At 37.3% G+C, this 21,839-nt stretch overlaps 3 protein-coding genes across 5 annotated transcripts; 2 read left to right on the plus strand and 1 right to left on the minus strand.

The window, feature by feature from the left end:
• On the plus strand, positions 1-13,579 carry cul4b (cullin 4B). Its single transcript, XM_052089123.1, has 20 exons — positions 1-879; positions 1,401-1,516; positions 5,796-5,899; positions 6,169-6,238; positions 6,368-6,441; positions 6,576-6,738; positions 7,151-7,240; positions 8,375-8,457; positions 8,557-8,624; positions 8,744-8,862; positions 8,954-9,146; positions 9,255-9,359; positions 9,482-9,592; positions 9,682-9,767; positions 9,870-9,977; positions 10,068-10,181; positions 10,325-10,430; positions 10,633-10,805; positions 10,915-11,067; positions 12,302-13,579. The coding sequence occupies exons 1-20, from the start codon at positions 423-425 to the stop codon at positions 12,395-12,397; spliced, it is 2,589 nt and encodes an 862-aa protein (XP_051945083.1). The 5' UTR covers positions 1-422; the 3' UTR covers positions 12,398-13,579.
• A 2,533-nt stretch (positions 13,580-16,112) lies between these two features.
• mcts1 (MCTS1 re-initiation and release factor) lies at positions 16,113-18,333 on the plus strand. 2 transcript variants are annotated; one of them, XM_052154923.1, is made up of 6 exons: positions 16,113-16,280; positions 16,891-17,043; positions 17,139-17,236; positions 17,394-17,527; positions 17,687-17,754; positions 18,100-18,333. In XM_052154923.1, the coding sequence occupies exons 1-6, from the start codon at positions 16,270-16,272 to the stop codon at positions 18,179-18,181; spliced, it is 546 nt and encodes a 181-aa protein (XP_052010883.1). In that variant the 5' UTR covers positions 16,113-16,269; the 3' UTR covers positions 18,182-18,333. The 2 variants fall into 2 exon arrangements, with proteins under 2 accessions (XP_052010883.1, XP_052010884.1); XM_052154924.1 differs by having other exon boundaries at positions 17,394-17,588; positions 18,100-18,150.
• Positions 18,334-18,466: 133 nt separating this feature from the next.
• c1galt1c1 (C1GALT1-specific chaperone 1) lies at positions 18,467-21,789 on the minus strand. 2 transcript variants are annotated; one of them, XM_052154922.1, is made up of 2 exons: positions 21,719-21,789; positions 18,467-21,226 (listed from the first exon to the last, which is right to left on the minus strand). In XM_052154922.1, the coding sequence occupies exon 2, from the start codon at positions 21,215-21,217 to the stop codon at positions 20,267-20,269; it is 951 nt and encodes a 316-aa protein (XP_052010882.1). In that variant the 5' UTR covers positions 21,218-21,226; positions 21,719-21,789; the 3' UTR covers positions 18,467-20,266. The 2 variants fall into 2 exon arrangements, with proteins under 2 accessions (XP_052010882.1, XP_052010881.1); XM_052154921.1 differs by having other exon boundaries at positions 21,596-21,740.
• Positions 21,790-21,839: the final 50 nt, after the last annotated feature.

The raw sequence follows: 21,839 nt of genomic DNA on the forward strand, positions 1-21,839 counted from the left end.
CTCTCGCAAGTACTTCCGGCGGGTCAACGTCGCCTCTTCGAAAAGTTACTATTTCCCTGCGGACTTTTCCTCAAACATAAAATACCAACCCATTTCTCGAGCAAACAGACAACGTTTAACAGTATGCTTTAACACAAACAACTGGAAAGTAGTTGTAAAACCAATATACGTTGTGCACCGCACAGGACTGTGCTCGAGAGAGAGGAAGCAGTATTCAACCATCTTTCCTCTGCTGGCAATAACAAGAACGGAGAAGAGGGTCCGAGTGGGGGCTACACTTCTCCATTTATCCTCATTTTCCCTATTTATACACAGAGTCGTGAGGTTGGACTTTCCCCCACCGAGACCGAGGAATATAAAGCGTCCACACACGGGATCGTAGCATTAGAAGACTAGCTGTTTGATTTAGAATTTCTTTTTTCATGTTTCCAACAGGTTTACCTTCCCCTAATCCCCCACCGCCAGCCCAAGAGCCCAGACCGGCAGCTTCTGATGTTCACAACGATAGTAGTTTATCAGCTAAGAAGAGAAAGATAAACTGTTCCGAGAAGGAAGACATTGATTCAATATCTTCGTCTCCTAAAGCCACTTGCAATTCTTCCTCCACCAACACCACTACGTCCTGCTGTCCCACTTCTGCACAGCAGCACATCCAGAAGAAGTTGAGGTTCGAGGACCCGGTGGATTTAATCGGACTGGATGTGAAGATGGCCGAGGAGTCGTGTAACCCTGCTGCATCGTGTTCAAAGGCGAAAAACGTGTTTTTGTCCGGTGGTGTTGGGCATCATGCGAACGGACTGACCAAGTCCGCTGGTTCCGCCACCTTCTCCAACAATAAACCCGGTGCTGCAAAGAAACTTGTAATCAAGAACTTTAAAGGTAGGGAAAGTGCAAGCGATCACTAATTCCTCTCATCTTCCATGTGTTTGTTTATACCCTTCTTGTGTTTCATACCCTTTTGTAAATATCACTGGCAGTGTTTCAAAACAGATTGAGCTGCCTACCTATACAGCTTTTCAGGGCATCATATGCGCGCTTCGCCAAAAATGCTGTCTAGGTAGGCAGCTCACTAGGTTTTGAAACATTTCGCTTGAATGCTAAAGGTGTAATACAATTTTTTAATGCAACTATCTCCAATAAGATCAACATTTTTCTTTCTTCTATATATATATATATATATATATATATATATATATATATATATATATATATATATATATATATATATGTTTTTTTTGTTTTGTCTATGGAGTTTTCTTTTTGTTTGCATATCATTTATGCAAATGTGATGAAAGCCTGATTTAGTTAGAAGCATATTTTTTGTATTACTTGCATTGCAACTGTTTGGACCACAAATCCTTTTTCCCCCCTGTAATCTTTGTAAATGTATACTTTATCAGAAAAGCCAAAATTACCAGAGAACTACACAAATGAGACCTGGCAGAAGCTGAAGGAGGCAGTGGAGGCCATACAGAACAGCACTTCTATAAAATACAATCTAGAGGAGCTTTATCAGGTAGGATATACTGTAAATTTAATGTGAATATTGCTGAGAAAATTCATATTGTTTCTATTCATATTGCCATTTAGTAAGCAGTTAAAAAGTGAGTACACCAAACATGAAAATTCTCATCATTGTTTACTCGCCCTCTTTATGTTAAAAAAAACTGTATGACTTTCGAATGAACACAAAAGGAGATGTTAAGCAGAATGCTTGCCTTAAAGAGATAGTTCACCCAAAAATGAAAATTCTCTAATCATTTACTCACACTCATGCCATCCCAGATGTGACTTAATTTCTAATGCTGAACACAAACAAATATTTTTAGAAGAAATTGTTTAGCTCTGCAGGTCCTCACCTCAATGCATGTGAAAGGTGATCAGAACCTTTGAATGTCCAAAAAGGCAGCATAAAATATATATACTTACAACTCCAGTGGTTTAATCAATGTCTTCAGAAGCGATATAATAAGTGTGGGTGAGAAACAGATCAATGGCCCTGTCCTAAATGACACACTTGATGTGGACTTGCAGTCTTGTGGCCTTCATTTGTGCATTCCTGTGAAGTCCGCGAGACTGTAGGGTGTCCCATTTGACATTTTATTGCTCTGAAGGGTGCTAACGAGCGTCCCCTTTGCACCCTCGATGCGCCGTTCAGCTGAGCACACATCAGTGCAAGCTCCACAGTGGTCTACTACCCAACAGTCCCCGCTGATGGTCCTTATTACCAATCACAGTGGACTGGAGTTTCCGTGCTGGAGGTATAATAATGGCTGACGAGGCGATATCATTTGCGGATAAAATATTGATTTCAATCATTGTTTTTTCTGATTGTTAATGATGGATCACTTGCTTATGTGTATACAATTTTACAGTTTAGTCTGATGTGATTAACTGGTTCAAAACTTTGTTTTATTCAGTTTTCCATAGATGGAATTACTCCTATTCAGTTTAATGGAATTGTTTTTCTCTAGGTTTTTGTTCTTAAAAGTAATCTAAACCTTTTGCTATTGTGTTTGAAAGGAGGGTTTTAAGTATGTTTAAATATAAGTGTGTGTGTGTGTGTGTGTGTGTGTGTGTGTGTGTGTGTGTGTGTGTGTGTATATGTATGTGTATATGTATATGTATATATATATGTATATATATATATTAGTACTGTGTAGAAGTTTTAGGCACTTAAGATGTTTCACACAAAATAAAATTGTCTTAAGATAGTTATTTATATCTTCAGCTTTAGTGTGTTAATAGAAAAAAATTAATTTTAGGCTCCCAAACATTCCTTTTGCAAATAGAAAAGATTAGAATAGATGAACACTCTGCAAGAGTTGCCCCCATAGAGCCCCCCACTGAACATCAAGTCAGTCTGGGATTACATGAAGAGACAGAAGCAATTGAGACAAATTCTCTAAGAAGCTTGTTACATCCTATCTGCCAACAACCAAGAAAAACTGTCCATGTGTACCTAGGAAGTTTGGGGCTAAGTTTAAAGGCAAAGGTGTCTACAACAAGTATCGATTTAGCTTTTTATGTTTACTGAACTTAGTATGATGTTAATTGATGCTAGACATGCTCTCTATGCAAAATTTTTCACAAGTGCCTATATATATATATATATATATATATATATTATACACATACATATACTGATCAGCAACAACATTAAAACCACCTGCCTAATATTGTGTTGGTCCACTAATGCTGCCAAAACAGTGCCAACCCACATCTCCGAATAGCATTCTGATATGATATTCTTCTCACCACAATTGTACAGTTCTGTGGACAGAAATGCCTTGTTGATGAGAGAGGTCAACAGAGAATGGCCAGACTGGTTTGAACTGACAACGTCTATGGTAAGTCAGATAACTGCTCTGAACAATTGTGGTGAGAAGAATAGCATCTCAGAATGCTATTCTAAGATGTGGGTTGTTGCTCTTTTGGTGGCACGAGAGGGACCTACACAATATTAGGCAGGTGCTTTTAATGTGGCTGATCGATGTATTTATACATGAAGAAATTTGTGCATAAATACAAGCGACTTTTGCTATCTATGGCAGTGTGTGAGACGTATATTATTTTTTCTGTATATTTGACTGTTTTAAGCACCTGCATGCAACCATCCGGATGTCAGAGTCATGTTTATTTGATCTAAATATATACAAAATGGGTTTTTGTTGTTGTTATTTGTGCACTTTGTTTTCAGAGGTTCTTTATTAAATGGTCTAATGCTTTATTGTCAGTGTGTTGCTTGGAATTATTTAATAAAAACAATGTTATGACTTTTCAAATAATAATTTGTAAAACTGTATGTACATGCAAACATAATGTACAGTTGAAGTCAGGAGTTTACATACACTTGGGTTGAAGTCATTAAAACAAATGTTTTAAACACTCTACAGATTTAATATTAGCAAACTATAGTTTTGGCAAGTCGTTTAGGACATCAAATTAGTGCATGACACGAGTCTTTTTGCCAACAATTGTTTACAGACAGATTGTTTAACTTTTAATTGACTATATCACAATTCTAGTGGGTCAGAAGTTTACATTAAGTTTACTGTGCCTTTAATCAGTTTGGAAAATTCCAGAAAGTCATGTCAAGCCTTTAGACAATTAGCTTCTGATAGGATGTGTACCTGTGGAAGTATTTTAAGGCCTACCTTCAAACTCTGTGTCTCTTTGCTTGACATCATGGGAAAATCAAATAAATCAGCAAAGATCTCAGATACAAAATTGTGGGCCGCCACAAGTCTAGTTCATACTTGGGAGCAATTTCAAAATGGCTGAAGGTACTACGTTCATCTGTACAAACAATAGTATGCAAGTATAAAAACCATGGGACCACGGGTGTCCATGGGTCTCCTAGAGATGAATGTAGGTTGGTGCGAAAATTGCAAATCAATCCCAGAACAACAGCAAAGGTTCTTGTGAAGATGCTGGAGGAAACAGGTAGACAAGTATCTATATCCACAGTAAAGTGAGTTCTATATCGACATAACCTGAAAAGCCATTGCTCCAAAACTGCCATAAAAGCCAGATTACAGTTTGGAAGTGCACATGGGGGCAAAGATCTTTCTTTTTGTAGAACTGTCCTCTGGTCTAATGAAACACAAATTTAACTGTTTGGCCATAATGACCATCATTATGTTTGGAGGGTAAAGGGTGAGGCTTGTAAGCCGAAGAACACCATCCCAACCATGAAGCATGGGGTTGGAAGCATCATGTTGTGGGGGTACTTTGCTGCAGTAGGGACTGGTGCACTTCACAAAATAAATGGCATCATGAGGAAGGAAAATTCTGTGGATGTATTGAAGCAACATCTCAAGAAATCAGCCAGGAAGTTAAAGCTCGGTCAAAAATTGGTCTTCCAAATGGACAATGACCTCCAAGCCTACCTCCAATGTTGTGGCAAAATGGCTTAAGGACAACAAAGTCAAGGTATTGGAGTGGCTTTTACAAAGCCCTGACCTCAGTCTGATAAGAAATTTGTGGGTAGAACTGGAAAAGCGTGTGTGAGCAAGGAGGCCTACAAACCTGACACTGTTAAACCAGTTCTGCCTGGAGGAATGAGCCAAAATTCCAGCAACTTATTTTGAGAAGCTTGTGGAAGACTACCTAAAGCATTTGACCCAAGTTAAACAATTTAAAGCCAATGCTACCCATTATTTTCACACTGGGAATGTGATGAAAGAAATAAAAGCTGAAATAAAATTATTTTCTCTACTATTATTTTGACATGTCACATTCTTAAAATAAAGTAGTGATCCTAACACCTAAGACGGGGAATGTTTTCTATGATTAAATGTCAGGAATTGTGAAAAACTGATGATCTCTTGATCATTTTGCTTCTGAAGAAATTGATTTAACCACTGCATTCTTATGGATTACTTTTATGCTGACTGTGCATTTTGGAGCTTCAGGAATTTTGGTACCATTCACTTGCATTGTATGGACCTACAGAGCTGAAATATTCGTCTAAAAATCTTTGTTTGTGTTCTGCAGAAGAAAGAAGGTCACACACAACTGGGATGGAATGAGGGTGAGTAAATAATGAAAGAATTTTCATTTTTGGGGGAACTATCCATTTAAGTAACCATTCACTGTCAATGTATGAAAAAAAGATGCAAAGAAAGTGAGTTGTGAATGAGACTAGTATTTCCAACAACACCTGTTGTGTTCCACAGACAAAAGTAAGTTTGGTTTGGGACATGATAGTTTGCATTCATTTTGGGTGAACTATCCCGTCAAGAAGATAATGAAATATTGTTCATGATATCTGCTTTTTTTTTTTCTTTCAGGCTGTTGAAAACCTCTGCTCCCATAAGATATCTGCCAAGCTCTACAAACAGCTCAGAGTGGTCTGTGAGGACCATATCAAGGCACAGATTGACCAGTTCAGAGAATATCCTTTTAGTTATAATTAATTTATTTTGCATTTCTAACAGCATTGCTAATGTATTCCAAGCAGCATTTAGCACTTGAACAGCCATGATAGCAACAAATTATAAGAACATCCCTGCCTATAACATGCATCAAATCAACAACCTGAGAAGTTCATATATGAACTGTGTTTGTCATTGATGAAATAAATTAAAGTGTTCTTCATTATGTAAAATCATCACAGGAATGCCCTTTTTCTGTTCTATAACAATTTCTTAACTCTTGCTGTATGGATGCCCTAGACAGTGTACTCTTCCTGAAGAAAATAGACAAATGTTGGCAAGATCACTGCAGACAAATGGTTAGTGAAATAATCTCAATTGACATAATAAGTGTTTATTGATTTATGTTCATATATTTATGTTTTCAAAAACTACTTCAAAAAGGAAAAAACAACATCTTCACACATTTCCATTTTCTTTTCTTCTAGATCATGATTAGGAGTATTTTTTTGTTTTTGGATCGCACATATGTTTTACAAAATTCAATGCTGCCATCAATCTGGTATGTATCCTTTCTTGCTAAAATAAGTTTGACCTGTAATATTGGAGGAGTCACTCCTGATGTCTTAATTAACTACCAGTTCCTTGCTTGTCCTGCCACTGGCAGTTAAAGATACACTTGCATTTCGTCTTCAGGGACATGGGGTTGGAGTTGTTTCGTTTTTATATCATCAGCGACCTGAAGGTGCAGAGTAAGACAATCGATGGAATCCTGCTTCTTATTGAGAGAGAGCGGAGCGGAGAGGCTATAGACCGCAGTCTCTTGAGGAGTCTACTGAGCATGCTCTCAGATCTGCAGGTTAGGTCTCATGCTCTCTCATTTAAACAACCTTGGTGTTAGTACTTTGCATAGAGTGAGAAGTGTTTGTGTTTATCATGTGCAATTCACATGAAATACAGTTTTTGCTACCATGGTGATCTTTGGTTAAGAGCAGGTGTTTGAGATGTCTCAAGTCTCTTTTTGTGACTTTGCATTAACGAAGTTTACTAGATTAAACACATAGCAAAGTAAACCACAATATATGTAATATTTAAAGTTTAATGCCTTAGGTTCTTTTTCCTACAAGTGAAAATGTTATGCAGGTCCAGTGCTTTATTGCCTTGAATGAGTTTTCATGCCTTATATTATTCAACCCAAGTTATGTGTTCCAACCCTGTTAATGTGTGCACAGAATGGATGTAATCACACCCCTTTGGTCCTTTTTTGGCAGATTTATCAGGATTCATTTGAGCAGCGCTTTCTAGAGGAGACAAATCGGCTGTATGCTGCAGAGGGCCAGAGGCTCATGCAGGAGAGAGAGGTGAGTTTCACATCAGGGGAGCAAAATCAATTCATGCTTTATCTGGAAATTTCCTTATTATCTGAACTTCTCTGGGAGCAATTATGTTGACATTTCTCATTAAATGGAAGTTGGCAGTAGCTGTTGTTTTGCTTCATGCCAAAACGTATTATCTGGCTATATACAGTATATAACTATTACTGTGTTAGTCATATTCATTACTGTCAAGCTTCAAAATTGACATAAAAGAACTATAAAAGCACAATTAAAGAACTCCATATGACTAGCAATTTTTTCAAAGCCACTTGAAGACATGCAATAGCTTTGTGTATTGCAAAAATGCTGTGTTTACTAAGTAAATATATAGTATGTTTGCGCAGCGTATTAGTGAATGGCGAAGCTCTGTTGACACACATACATAGCACGTGCATGCTGGTGATGCTCTTTCGGCTATTTTCTATTTTATCCATCAGAACAATACGCAATATGTGAGCGCTACACATGTACAAAATCTCAGATGTAGATGCATAATAGTTCGGTTCTCTTATAACATGCATTTAGAATGGCACTGGAGGATAATTTCTTGGAGCATTCCGACTGTCAAAATAAAAGCCCAATGTTTTTAAATTTAAAGGTGCCCAACTGAAATATATTACCATTGTATTCTAAAAGTCAATAAATAAATAATAATAATGTATTATTATTATCATTAATATTTGTTAACAAATTACAACAATATTAATGTCGACTGCGTTCCAAAAAATAACTGCACAATTAAAAGGGGACTTATAACTAATTAAGTGAACAAAAACAGAGATCTGAATTTTTTCAAGTCCAGGTACAAGTTGAAAAAACATTTCCAAAAAACTTTCACTGTTAATTTTGCTGCTACATTATTCTGTAGTCTAAAGTTTTTCTTATTAGGCTGTACATTTATAACGAAATAATGTGTAGTTAGAGGTTTGTGTTTCTTTACATATAAAATAGTTCCTCCAATTAGTGTTACACAGTGGAGGAATTCTAAACTGATTATGAAAAATACAACACTGGTATCGGATCGGTGTTGGCCAATACTGAGATTTCAGGTTTCGGAATCAGATCGGAAGAGAAAGAGGTATCTGTGCATCCCTAACGTGAAACATATGGTCTTTGCAGGTGCCAGAGTATCTCCATCATGTCAATAAACGGCTGGAGGAGGAGGCGGACAGAGTCATTACATACTTGGACCAGAGCACACAGTAAATATGCAGAGAATATGAATAACATACAGAAAACAGGGTCCTTATTTTGATGAACAAGTTCAATTTGTGAGTGATGTTTATTGTCTTTAATTGTAGAAAACCCCTTATTGCCTCAGTGGAAAAGCAACTGCTTGGAGAACACCTCACTGCAATACTTCAGAAAGGTATCGCACTCATGGAATGAACATCATTACCATTTATTTGGCATTTAAATGTTTAGCCAATCTTGACTAATGATATGGTGTCCATTTAGACAAGTGGTTATTTTCTTCTCAAATACTAGGTTTAAATAACCTGCTGGATGAGAATCGTATTCAGGATCTGTCTCTGCTGTATCAGCTCTTTAGTCGTGTGAGGGGGGGCGTGCAGGTTCTATTGCAGCATTGGATCGAGTACATCAAGGTAGGAATGGGACCCTTTTATGTTTGGTACAACACAGTTCTGAGTGTTGTGTACATGCAGTTTTAAGTCTTGTTTTATTTTGTTGTCTCAGGCCTTTGGAAGCACAATAGTCATCAACCCCGAAAAAGACAAAACGATGGTTCAGGAGCTTCTGGATTTCAAGGACAAAGTCGATCACATAATTGACATATGTTTCATGAAGAATGAGAAGTTTGTAAATGGTATGAAGGAGGCCTTCGAGACTTTTATCAACAAACGGCCCAACAAACCTGCAGAGCTCATAGGTCATCACACTTTCCCCACCAATCATTGTTTTATTGTTCAAGAGCTTGCAGCTCATTGGATCAAGGAGATTAATAATATTGATTGATGGTGTGATTTATGTTGTATAGCAAAATATGTGGATTCTAAGCTACGTGCAGGAAACAAAGAAGCAACTGATGAGGAACTGGAGAAAATGTTGGACAAGATAATGATAATTTTCAGGTTCATTTACGGTAAGACATTTCATTAGTAATCACATTTCAACTTAATGCTCCTTTTCAAAGGCATATAGGGGTTTACATTTTTAAACAAAATGTCTCAGACCTCACAGACTTTCTAATTCTTTCATTTTAAGGCAAAGATGTTTTTGAGGCCTTCTACAAGAAAGACCTTGCAAAGAGGTTACTGGTTGGAAAGAGTGCCTCTGTAGATGCAGAGAAATCAATGCTGTCAAAACTGAAACATGGTAATTTACATTTCTCGCTTTTTATGTGATAATTTATTTATTTTTGTATTTTTTTAAACCATCCCATCATGATGACTTTACCCCTTTAGAATGCGGAGCTGCATTTACCAGTAAACTGGAAGGAATGTTCAAAGACATGGAGCTTTCAAAAGACATTATGGTGCAGTTCAAACAGGTAATGATATATTTTATTTTTACTTAGTCTTAACTTTTTCTATTCTGTTTTTCTTATAGTTAGATTTCTCAAATGTCTCATCCTTTTGAATCTGCGTCTTAGCACATGCAATGCCAAAATATTCCCGGAAACATCGAGCTTACTGTGAACATTCTCACTATGGGTTATTGGCCAACTTACGTCCCCATGGAAGTACATCTGCCACCAGAGGTCTGTTCTGACAAATTAGGAATGCTCTGATCAGATTACTTTATAACAGCAGTAATAATATTACCTTTTTAATCACCCTTTACTCTACAGATGGTGAAATTGCAAGAGATTTTTAAGACGTTTTACCTGGGAAAACACAGTGGGCGGAAACTACAGTGGCAGTCAACATTAGGACATTGTGTGCTAAAGGCTGAATTCAAAGAGGTAATGCAAATTTTGTTGTGAAAACCAGTTAGTTTCAGTTAACTGGTTATAATATAAACAAAGATTTTAATATATTAAAACGTCATCTTTCCAAAAGGCTTCAAGAAATACCTGACTATAAGGGAACTTTTTCTTTTTCCAAGGGCAAAAAAGAGCTGCAGGTGTCATTGTTTCAGACGTTAGTTCTGATATTGTTTAATGAAGGGGAGGAGTTTTCTCTGGAAGACATCAAACTGGCTACAGGCATAGGTATGGATGATAGATACAAGCATCTTGTATCATCTTGCATCTTGTTTTTAATTAAGAAACACTTCCTTTCAGTGCTGATTTTCACACCTCAGTCTGTGTTTTTCCACAGCATTATATCATTTATAACTGTTTGTTAGCAAATAGGATGTTAAGTTTGAAAACCTCAGTTAAATAATATAAATTAAAAAATATACATTTTCAGAGGACGGTGAGCTGAGGCGGACTCTGCAGTCATTGGCCTGTGGAAAGGCACGTGTCCTTACCAAAACCCCAAAGAGCAAAGACGTGGAAGATGGAGACAAGTTCTCATGTAATGATGATTTCAAACACAAACTCTTCAGGATTAAGATCAACCAGATTCAGATGAAAGAAACGGTATTGTCTGGCACACTAGAACTTTGATTACTTTCACACAGCATCATAGAAATCAGACCTTGGAGAGTTCTTGATATTCTATCTCTTGTTTGATTGCTGTACTTCTCAGGTGGAAGAACAAGCCAGCACTACAGAGAGAGTATTCCAAGACCGTCAGTACCAAATCGATGCTGCCATTGTGCGAATCATGAAGATGAGGAAGACTCTGAGCCATAACCTTCTAGTTTCTGAGGTGTACAACCAACTCAAATTCCCAGTCAAGGTAAGTTCAAATTTGATTGCATTGATTTGATTGTGTATTTGAAGAGAAAAAAAAAAAGGATTGTACCTAAAAGTTAGCTTCAAGCTATAAATAAGCAATTTCACACTCACAATTTTGCTGTTTTACTGAATAATGACACAGCTGTGATTTGCGACAACAATTTCCCCTCCCCATTCTGAATCAGTCCTCTCAAGCTCCAGTCCGTGTTTTCCATTTCCCACTCACAGGTGTGATAAATCCCACTCCCAGAAACTCTGGAGTGAGAAAATTCCGATCAAAAATTGCACAACTAAGGGAGCTGCTTGCTCCACTGCTCAGGAATGCTTTGAACATATTTGTAACGTAATTTAATGGAAAGTAGGAGGCGAGAACCGGCTTGTCAATATAAATAATAGTTTTAATGATAAACTTAAAAAGACACAAACACACACATGACGGACTATAAACGATCTGTAAACGATCTCTCTCTTGCCGCACCACCGTCTGCCATTTGGCCTTTATCCCTCTTGGAGGTTTATTTAGCCTGATAAGGGACCGGGTGTGTAGAATCACGACCCGGCCCCGCCCTCCGCCCTTCCTGTAACAGTGAAGTACCCCCCAAAAAACACTGTTAAATTTAAACGAGAGGGAAAAGGCCAACGCGGAGCGGCAGTGAGAGAGTGATGAAAAAAAAACCTAGTCTCTGGTTCTCCAATACACCGTCGCATGGTCCTCGATCACTTCTCCACCCTCTCAGGCAGATGACATCCACTTCTCCCCAGGCGGACCGGAGTCAGACTCACGACCCTGGCGGAAAGAACGCCCCTCTGCGTTCTCGGCAACTCGTGGGGACACTCCTCCGCCCCTGGCAGCCGCCCTACCGCTCCAGGCGGTTGGGGAGACACTTCCCTCCTCCCCGCGTGGACGGCAGTCTTCCTTCGACCCCTCCGCATTTCTGGGGGATGGCAGGGCTCTCCTCCGCCCCTGGCAGCGGCTCCATCGCTCCAGGCGGTTGGGGAGTCCACACAATATTAAACAGAGGGATACAAAAAGTAAAGCGTCCTAGAGCTATTAAACTAAATGTCAGCATTCTTGGAACTTTACTTGTCCAATCATATTAGATGACTGGAACTAACTGTCATGTTATATGAAGAAAGTTTTCTATTTGGCACTAATTAACAGTGGAATTTACCACAGGACTCTACATCAGAGAAAATGTGTCACTGCCATTAAATTTTGTTTTTTCTCCTTTCAGCCTGCTGATCTGAAGAAGAGGATAGAGTCACTTATTGACAGGGACTACATGGAAAGGGATAAGGAGAATCCCAATCAATACAACTATGTGGCTTAGAGAGAGAAAGAGAGAAAATAATATGGGTTGATGAGGGATGGTAGAAATGACAGGTGGAGGCTATTCTCAGTGACGTTGTTTACTTCCCTTCACACATGGAACCCCTTGATCCAGTTTTCGTTCACTTTACCATCTTCAGCCCACTGACCAACAACTGATTCAGTTTTCTCTTCATGGCTTTGTCAGGGTGTTTCCCCCCTCAGAATGACATGTCTGATTTATATAAAATAAGCATTGATACAAAAATGTTTTGTTAAATTGCTTCGAAACTAAATTTTGACTATCCCAAGTTTAAAAGGAAGCTATTAGAAATGTATTTATTTTGGGACTTGGTTAAATGGCTTTTTTTGTCTTTGCATTTTATTTTTTTTGTGCAAATGTCACCTAGCATATTGGCGTTTTGCCTGTGCAAAGAAAACCAGAACCAGATTGATCAAACTCAGTGTTGTATTAGGTACCAGTGTATGAACATTGAAAATAAGATTTCTTTTTGCCAATGTTTGATAAATTTGTAAAATGAAAATATTTGGCTGGTTGGTCACAAGCAATTTATGTTCTGTGAATGTGATTTATTGCTAAAGAGAACAATTGAGACTGATTGGAAATGTTGCAAATTTTGCCAAAATTAGATAATCCAAGCACTTGTTTTGTTGTAGGAATGTTAACACTGCTAAACACTAACTTGTACTCCTTATTTTTTTCCTCCTTGCTTATACATTTTCACATTTCCTCTTGTTTATTTTGTATATACATTTTACACACAACTTAAAATTTGATGTTTGACACTGTCTAGTACATTGCAACCAAATTCTTCCTCCAGAAACTTTAAACAAGCACAGAGCAGCACCATTTTATCATCCTAGTGTTTCCACAATTATATTTATCCCATATGTTCTGAATTAGGCTTATATACTGAGAAACTCCTCCATGTGACATCACTGGTTCTGTGGATTTTTTGCCAGTGGTGTTTTCAGAAATCATTCTTAAGTGGACAGCTGTCCAGTGTCTGGAAAAAGTATGCTTGTTTTTATTGCCTCAGAATAAACAACTGTATGTGTTTCCATGATCTTGTCCCAAAGTTAAATGATGATGAGTTCAGAACTACATACATGTTAGGTAGCATTAATCAATGTTGTTTTATTATTATTGTTTTATTTATTGTAATAAATATGGGATTTATTTTATGGATTATAATTAGATTAGTATTAAAATACTGCTAAAGCCTACTAAATGTCAAATTATAATTATTTTTATTAAAGTCATAACTATTCAGGTCCTTTCATATTATAATTTCGGCCAATGAGCTCTACAGTACAAAAATATAGCTAACAGTTTTAACATCAAAATATAACGCATCAACTACATTAAAAACAGTAAACAAACAAACAACAACAAAAACAATATATATATATATATATATATACACACACACTCACCTAAAGGATTATTAGGAACACCATACTAATACTGTGTTTGACCCCTTTCAGCCTTCAGAACTGCCTTAATTCTACGTGGCATTGATTCAACAAGGTGCTGAAAGCATTCTTTAGAAATGTTGGCCCATATTGATAGGATAGCATCTTGCAGTTGATGGAGATTTGTGGGATGCACATCCAGGGCACGTAAGCTCCTGCTCCACCACATCCCAAAGATGTTCTATTGGGTTGAGATCTGGTGACTGTGGGGGCCATTTTAGTACAGTGAACTCATTGTCATGTTCAAGAAACCAATTTGAAATGATTCGAGCTTTGTGACATGGTGCATTATCCTGCTGGAAGTAGCCATCAGAGGATGGGTACATGGTGGCCATAAAGGGATGGACATGGTCAGAAACAATGCTCAGGTAGGCCGTGGCATTTAAACGATGTCCAGTTGGCACTAAGGGGCCTAAAGTGTGCCAAGAAAACATCCCCACACCATTACACCACCACCACCAGCCTGCACAGTGGTAACAAGGCATGATGGATCCATGTTCTCATTCGGTTTACGCCAAATTCTGACTCTACCATCTGAATGTCTCAACAGAAATCGAGACTCATCAGACCAGGCAACATTTTTCCAGTCTTCAACTGTCCAATTTTGGTGAGCTCTTGCAAATTGTAGCCTCTTTTTCCTATTTGTAGTGGAGATGAGTGGTACCGGGTGGGGTCTTCTGCTGTTGTAGCCCATCCGCCTCAAGGTTGTGCGTGTTGTGGCTTCACAAATGCTTTGCTGCATACCTCGGTTGTAACAAGTGGTTATTTCAGGCAAAGTTGCTCTTCTATCAGCTTGAATCAGTCGGCCCATTCTCCTCTGACCTCTAGCATCAACATGGAATTTTCGCTCACAGGACTGCCGCATACTGGATGTTTTTCCCTTTTCACACCATTCTTTGTAAACCCTAGAAATGGTTGTGCGTGAAAATCCCAGTTACTGAGCAGATTGTGAAATACTCAGACCGGCCCGTCTGGCACCAAAAACCATGCCACGCTCAAAATTGCTTAAATCACCTTTCTTTCCCATTCTGACATTCAGTTTGGAGTTCAGGAGATTGTCTTGACCAGGACCACACCCCTAAATGCATTGAAGCAACTGCCATGTGATTGGTTGATTAGATAATTGCATTAATGAGAAATTGAACAGGTGTTCCTAATAATTCTTTAGGTGAGTGTATATAAATATATATATAAATAATTGTATTAAATGTGCAATATGTAATTCATTTACTGTACTAAAGCATACAATTATCATAATATGTTATCAGAGATTTAGGGAACATGCCAAGTTGAAATACTGGTTTCTCCGAAAACAATGTTACAGCCAGTATATTCTACTTTGAAATGTTCGTTCCGGGACCCGCCCACTGCTCATTTCTCAATTGTATTCCGACACATCGGGTTGACAGATTTGAAACAAGTTAGCTGGCAAACACAGCGCGCTGCAGCAATTGAAGCCAGCAATACATCTAGCTAACATAGACAGAGTTATAAAAAATCCACATGAGCTGGTTTAAGCAAACTATAAAAACATTGCAAATGTATACATTAACTGATCAACTTACAGTGTAAGGCTTGTCACTTGCGATTGTCAGTTTGCTCGTTGCTGTTGCTAGTCCTCAACTTGGCAACCCGCGTGAGCTTCGAGTCTGGGGAGAAGGGGCGGTGGAGACAACTCGCTCCAATATTTTGAATTTGTACTGCAGTACCCATTTTAAACGCTTGATGTCAATTACATATTGTTCCTTTAAGTTTTGGAAAGAACTCAATCATTATTTACAAAGAAAAGCTATATTTCTTGTTAACTTTGAAGAAGCTGATGTTATGCTATTCTGTTTATATTTGATTTAATTATTATAATTGCCCGTTATTATATTCATAATGCTAAATGGAATGGAAAAATGCCACATTTTGAACAATTTAAAATCGATGTTAAAATATATTTAGAAACAATATCCAAAAGTAAAAACTTAAAAGCAAGGAAAATGTTACAGCTATTTAATAGGTGTTTAATACGTTTTTTCTGTAAAATGCCTTTATTTTTTTGATTATTTTATATTTCTTATTTTATTTAATTTTTTTACCCTTGACATGTATGGCTATATGTACTCTTGTATGTAAATTATTTTTTGTTATTGTTAAAATGCAATAAAAAATAAAATAAAAATTGAAAAAGAATCTAATAAATTATCTTGAGCAGGTTGAAGCTTTTGCCGTAAAATGCTTACCACTGTCGCAAATGCCGTAAACAGGTATCGCCTGCTGCTAATGGGAAGCGTGGAGTTCATTTACCACCTTTAACTGAATATTTACTTTTATTTGTTCTGGAGACTACAGTTACGAGCTATAAGATTAGAACGGTAGTAGGAAAAGAGCGACCAACAAAGACCCGCAAGGATGTTTAAAAAGTAAGCTTGAGCCATTGTCAACCTTATAAAGACTTGCTAACATAACTTAGCATTATTAGAGTTAATGGAGTGTTCAGTTAATCGAGTGACATTTGCCTTATCCAAATAGACAGAATCTGCGCATTTATGAATTGACCACTTTTTATATGGCATGTTAAATGAATATGTGCTCTGTCTCTAAATGAGAAAGAAACCTGTTATAGCTAGCCAGCTAATTCGCAAATCAGGTATATCACAGCTCATTCTTATGGTTTATTATTAACAATCAGTTTGAACATACTTTTATAAAATAAGATTCACACTTATCACTTATTCACAATAGTAGTCTTTGGTCCAAAGTACTTCTAATATTTCTAACTTAAACAGTTGATAAGCAATCTGTAAATATAGCCTGTATTATAAATGTTACATTCAGACAGCAATGTGACTTGTTTGACATTCAAGGAACCAAACATGACTAATTTCAATAATAGAACCTTTGTGGGTAATAATCTGTTGTTACTACACCAGATGTGCAATAGTTTTAAGAAAAAAATAAATGCAAAGTGATGGTGTGTAGCTATTTGTGTCACCTAGACTCTTAGAATGTGCTTTCTCTTTGTCTACATAGATTTGATGAAAAGGAGAATGTTTCAAACTGTATTCAACTGAAGACTTCTGTAATCAAAGGCATTAAGAACCAATTGTTAGATCAGTTTCCCAACCTCAATGAATGGCTCAACCAGATCATGCCCAAAAAGGAACCTGTCAAAATTGTGAGATGGTAAGAGTTACACTGCACTCACAGTGGTCATTATTTATTGATATGGACTTCCATAAAGCAGTGCTAATTAGGGATGTACTATTTTCTGTTTCCAGTCATGAGCATGTTGAAATTCTTATGGTAAATGGAGAGCTGCTCTTCTTCAGACAGAGAGAGGGACCATTCTATCCCTCCCTCAGACTCCTACACAAATGTAAGACACTTTTTCTTTTTGTTAATAGCAGTGAGACGCTTTCCATGCAGTAACAAAGATGATTTTAAGTGCTTATCCATATATCAGAATGTAAACAGTACATAGTACAAATCATTTGCTCAGGCTAATACCTTTTAATCATTTGTTTGCTCTCCAGATCCCTTCATTCTCCCACACCAACAAGTAGATAAAGGAGCTATCAAATTTGTTTTGAGTGGAGCCAATATCATGTGCCCAGGCCTGACATCACCAGGAGCCAAACTCTACCCTGCTGAAACAGACACGATAGTTGTATCTTTCCAATGGATCTGTGTCACCTTACATTTTCAAATAGTTACTTATAGTTTTAAAGGTGCATCCTGAATAATTAATTATATTCTTTTATTGGATACACTTTGATGCTTATGTGTTGAACAGCATGGGTTATTGTCCTTAAATATTTGTTCTCAGGCCATAATGGCAGAAGGCAAGCAGCATGCGCTCAGTGTGGGAGTCATGAAGATGTCAGCAGATGACATGTAAGAGTCTTTATGCGTCTCCTGCATTCTGAATCCCGTTTTTTAAATGCAGAATATATTCATCATCTATATGTTTGGTTATTCTTAATGATGATATACAACAAACTGTTGTTATCTGAATTTGATCAGTTTAAGTATATCCCATTAATTTCTCTTACACATAGCATTTATAAAATTACACAGAGGGCATAATGCATATTTCAGTTTTGTATCTTGAATAGAACAGAATTTCTGACTTAAGTTTACAGAAATAGGATTTAAATTTACAATGGTTTATTGCATGCTTATTGAAAACTCAATGAGAACTCTTGAAATAATGATTTCTTGTGTCACTTCACTGAACAGAGAGAAAGTAAACAAGGGAATTGGAATTGAAAACGTTCACTATCTGAATGATGGACTATGGCATATGAAGACGTATAAGTAAAGACAGATATGAGGATGTGGTGGAATCATTTAGACCCCGTGTCACCAGGCTGCCCGTCTACTGTTTACATGAATGGACTCAACTGTGCACCACGTCGAAAGCTTTGAAAGCAACTCAATTTTAATGCACAAATAAAACCTGCATTCATGTCATTCCAGATTTTAAGTGGTCTTTTGGGGAAAAAAAATTGCTTTGCTTATAAGCTGTTTAAACAATTGTATATGTATGTGTTCTTCACTTCTGCCCAAGAGAGAAAGCTGTTTTTGCATTTCTTGATTTACTCATTCCCAAAATGATACTATTATCCTTTGATCCGTCTCATCTTTAAAAAAAAAAAAAAGAGCTTCCCCTCAATTTCTCACTTTATACAGATGATTAGATTTTTCATAATAAATGTATTTCATTAATGAAACTTTTATGGTTCATTTTAAAAAAGTGATTAGAAGCTGGAATTGTAGTCCTGGAAACTCTAAAGTTATCACTAATACAAATTCAGGTTTCAAGTTTATTGTCAAAATGTCATTGAAACTATTAAATACATGCCATCAAATGGATATTTGCCTATACCTATGAAGCCTATGAGTCTAGCAATGCTTTCAAAACCATTATATGTATAGAGAAAATATCAGATCTCTAGCAAACTATTTAAGACAGGTCTTCCAATAAAATTCATCCAAGTTAGAGTGCACGGCTTGACCTACATGCAAGGTTAGGATGGAACATAGCTCTGCTTTTAAAAACAAATAGCTGTACACAATGAGCCTCATTCATAAAACAAGAACAGAACAAATTTCAGTGTAAATTATTCACAATTTATGTAAGAATTGTCAAACAGCGTAAAGACAGCAAAGAATTATCCATGTAGTTTTATCAAGTACATGAAATCCATCCATGAAGTGATTTCTGCAAGGGCACAACACCAGTAATTAAAGCTACAAGTTGTTTTTGCAAAGAATACCACTTTTTTATTTTATTTACTTTTTCAGTTTTATAATTCACTACAAAATATAATTGTCTGTGTTATTTGTTAATTTATTTAGTGCCTATCAATAGTGTTTTAACGATGCTAAAATATCCACATGAACATTTAAATTTCAAGGTGCATGTACTTTTGCAGTACCTTTTTATTTGTACTGTTTTAAAACCAGGTTGGAGTGAACACCTTAAACCTCTGAATCCTTGTGAACACTGATGTTTACTATAAAAAGAAATACAGTATATGGAATAAAAAAGGTCACAAACCAGTGTATGATGTAGTAGTAGCTCTAAATTATATAAACAGTATTTTGATATGTAAATAAATAGACAAATTTCTATGTTAAATTAATTTAAGTGTATTTGGATTATACATTTAAACCACATACATATGATTTCTTATGAAGTACATACAATTTATTTAGCATGTTCTGTAATTAAAACAATGGAGAAAGCTTTTTTTGCTGCTTGACAAACAACATCCAAAAATACTTTATTTAAAAGTTCATCAAAAGGATCATACCAGATGCTCTGAAAGCCTTTAGATCAATTAACTTACCTCCCAGCTAATCCCTCATCAAAATATATATTTTTAATAAATAAACAGCTGAATCAATTGGCTCTCGTCAAAAAGAATTACATTTTATACAGTACTCAATTGAAAATGTGTGTATCTAATGCTACATGCAAGTTTCGCAAGTGCACCCAGCTCATACTGCAGCAGAAACTTTCGTTTTGCATCACAGTGCATATCTGATCCATTGTGGCTTTAATGAATCAGAGACTAATTTCATTTAAAATGCTACTGTTTGCACAAAAGTATCCCATATTGGGCCCCATGTTTAAGTTATGCCAATTTAAAGCCCTTAACACCTGGATGCAAACTATTATTCATTAGGTAATAGTGACAAGGTTTTGATTTAATCAGAACACAGGTTTAGAAGAAAGAAGAGTAAAAATCCTACAACTTGCATACCAACACCAACCTTCAAAGCACATAATCGCAGATAAAGTACATAATTCACATCAAAGCTAATTTAGCCCTGCACCCAGTTTAAAAACACCCATCATGACCAACATTCTTTGAATTGATCAGTGTAGAATAGTGAATCAGTCATTATTTGAGTCTTTAGGAGGCAAAAATGTTAAAGAATCATGGAAGTCATGTCCATATGGCCGAAGTCTGTAGACGCCATACATCATGACCTGCATCTGGCTTGCAGACATGCCACCAAATGTGATAGCCATGTCTGAACAGCAGGCTTCCACAACATCAGCTGGGTTTTGGCTCATGCTGTCAGAAATCAACGTGCTAATGCTTTTCTTGTTAAAAAGTCCTTTGCCTTGTGCATCCTCTCCGTTTTCAGCGAACACCCCACTGTACTTTAGGCAGGTGGCAAGCTGCTTCTCCTCAGGCATCTTCCACAAGGCACTGCCTCTTTCTGGGCATTTGTCCTCATCTTTGAATATCTCCACAAGCCTCCTTACTGCCTCATAACTAAACACGATCCCGCCGTCATATTCCACGTAATCCAGCTCTCCAGACTTTTCAGTGTGGCCAATGTAAAACGGCTGGCTTGGGTCTTTCTCCAGTACCAAATACTTGAGGTTCTCAATAATTACAAAAGTGGTGGGCCGTGCCACAAAGAACCAGCGCAAGTCTCCAGCATTCTCATAGGCGTGTTTGATGGCTTTGCGTAGCCTTACCCACTCATCCTGCTCCTTTAGGTCCACTGCCTCTAGAGCTTTGGAAGACTCTGAGGTGTAGAACACGGATTTGTCACAGTGTTTGCTCCATGTGTCGTTGGCTGTCGCCCAATAAACCAGGAGCTTGGGGGTGACCATGATGAGACAGTACACTCGAACCTGCTGGGTGAGGTCAGACATCTGAGCCTCAGATAGTTTTTGTAGTTCATCTTTGCTGACAGGTTTCAGATGATGGTGGAGATGTTCATCACCCTCTGAGTGGAGTCCTGGACTAAAAGTTCCAAACAGAGACATCACTAGGCAAAATATGCCCCCTAGGATCATCCCTTTCATAAACGAACTGCCCTCGGACATTATTCAATCCTTGAATAGATAAAGAAAAAATGTGATGAGAGTAGAATAAAAAAAGGTATTGCAAGCTATAATGAGAATCCTTTTGGCTCAGTGCCCAGTGAAATTGACAATTGCTGCATTCTAAACGCATATAACAGTTACCACAATAGCAATCTCTTCTAGTAACTCTATATATTAAGAGATCGGCATTTTGTTCCTGGTGTCAATACACAGATATAAACTGTTGTCACCATGCAGACAGACAAGTATATTGTACTTCCACCACAATAAGCGAAAAACTAGCTCTAATACCAACAGGCTGCATCTGAATGTAAGATCAGAACTTAGTAAACAGTTGACCAAAATCTCATATTTCAGTAATTAGTTATAATCTGATACCTTTCAACAACGGAGAATGTATCTTAAATTTAAGACGCGACACCGTTGAATTCAGTTCCGTGTACACGACCGGAAAATATAAAACCTATTTAAGAATATGATCTGTTCTGGAAACAGTTCTACCTGTCCTCCTTCAAGTCATTTAGCTTGGCGTAAGGTAGGAAGTCTGGTTGCAGTCCACTGCCCCGTAGAACACTCACAAACGGATGTATTAACGGATGTTAAATGTGCGCGAAACGTTCTA

This window comes from Xyrauchen texanus, chromosome 23, assembly GCF_025860055.1.
Source record: "Xyrauchen texanus isolate HMW12.3.18 chromosome 23, RBS_HiC_50CHRs, whole genome shotgun sequence".
Taxonomy (NCBI): Eukaryota; Metazoa; Chordata; class Actinopteri; order Cypriniformes; family Catostomidae; genus Xyrauchen; species Xyrauchen texanus.

What these genes read in the sequence shown, in the direction of transcription:
- cul4b (XM_052089123.1), top strand. Translation starts at nt 423, where the DNA reads ATGTTTCCAACAGGTTTACCTTCCCCTAATCCCCCACCGCCAGCCCAA. An exon ending in TGTAATCAAGAACTTTAAAG is followed by an intron (nt 880 to 1,400) that starts GTAGGGAAAGTG and finishes ATACTTTATCAG; the next exon opens with AAAAGCCAAAATTACCAGAG. An exon ending in GCTGTCAAAACTGAAACATG is followed by an intron (nt 9,593 to 9,681) that starts GTAATTTACATT and finishes TTACCCCTTTAG; the next exon opens with AATGCGGAGCTGCATTTACC.
- c1galt1c1 (XM_052154922.1), bottom strand. Translation starts at nt 21,217, where the DNA reads ATGTCCGAGGGCAGTTCGTTTATGAAAGGGATGATCCTAGGGGGCATA.
- mcts1 (XM_052154923.1), top strand. An exon ending in CCTGTCAAAATTGTGAGATG is followed by an intron (nt 17,044 to 17,138) that starts GTAAGAGTTACA and finishes TTCTGTTTCCAG; the next exon opens with TCATGAGCATGTTGAAATTC. An exon ending in CTGAAACAGACACGATAGTT is followed by an intron (nt 17,528 to 17,686) that starts GTATCTTTCCAA and finishes ATTTGTTCTCAG; the next exon opens with GCCATAATGGCAGAAGGCAA.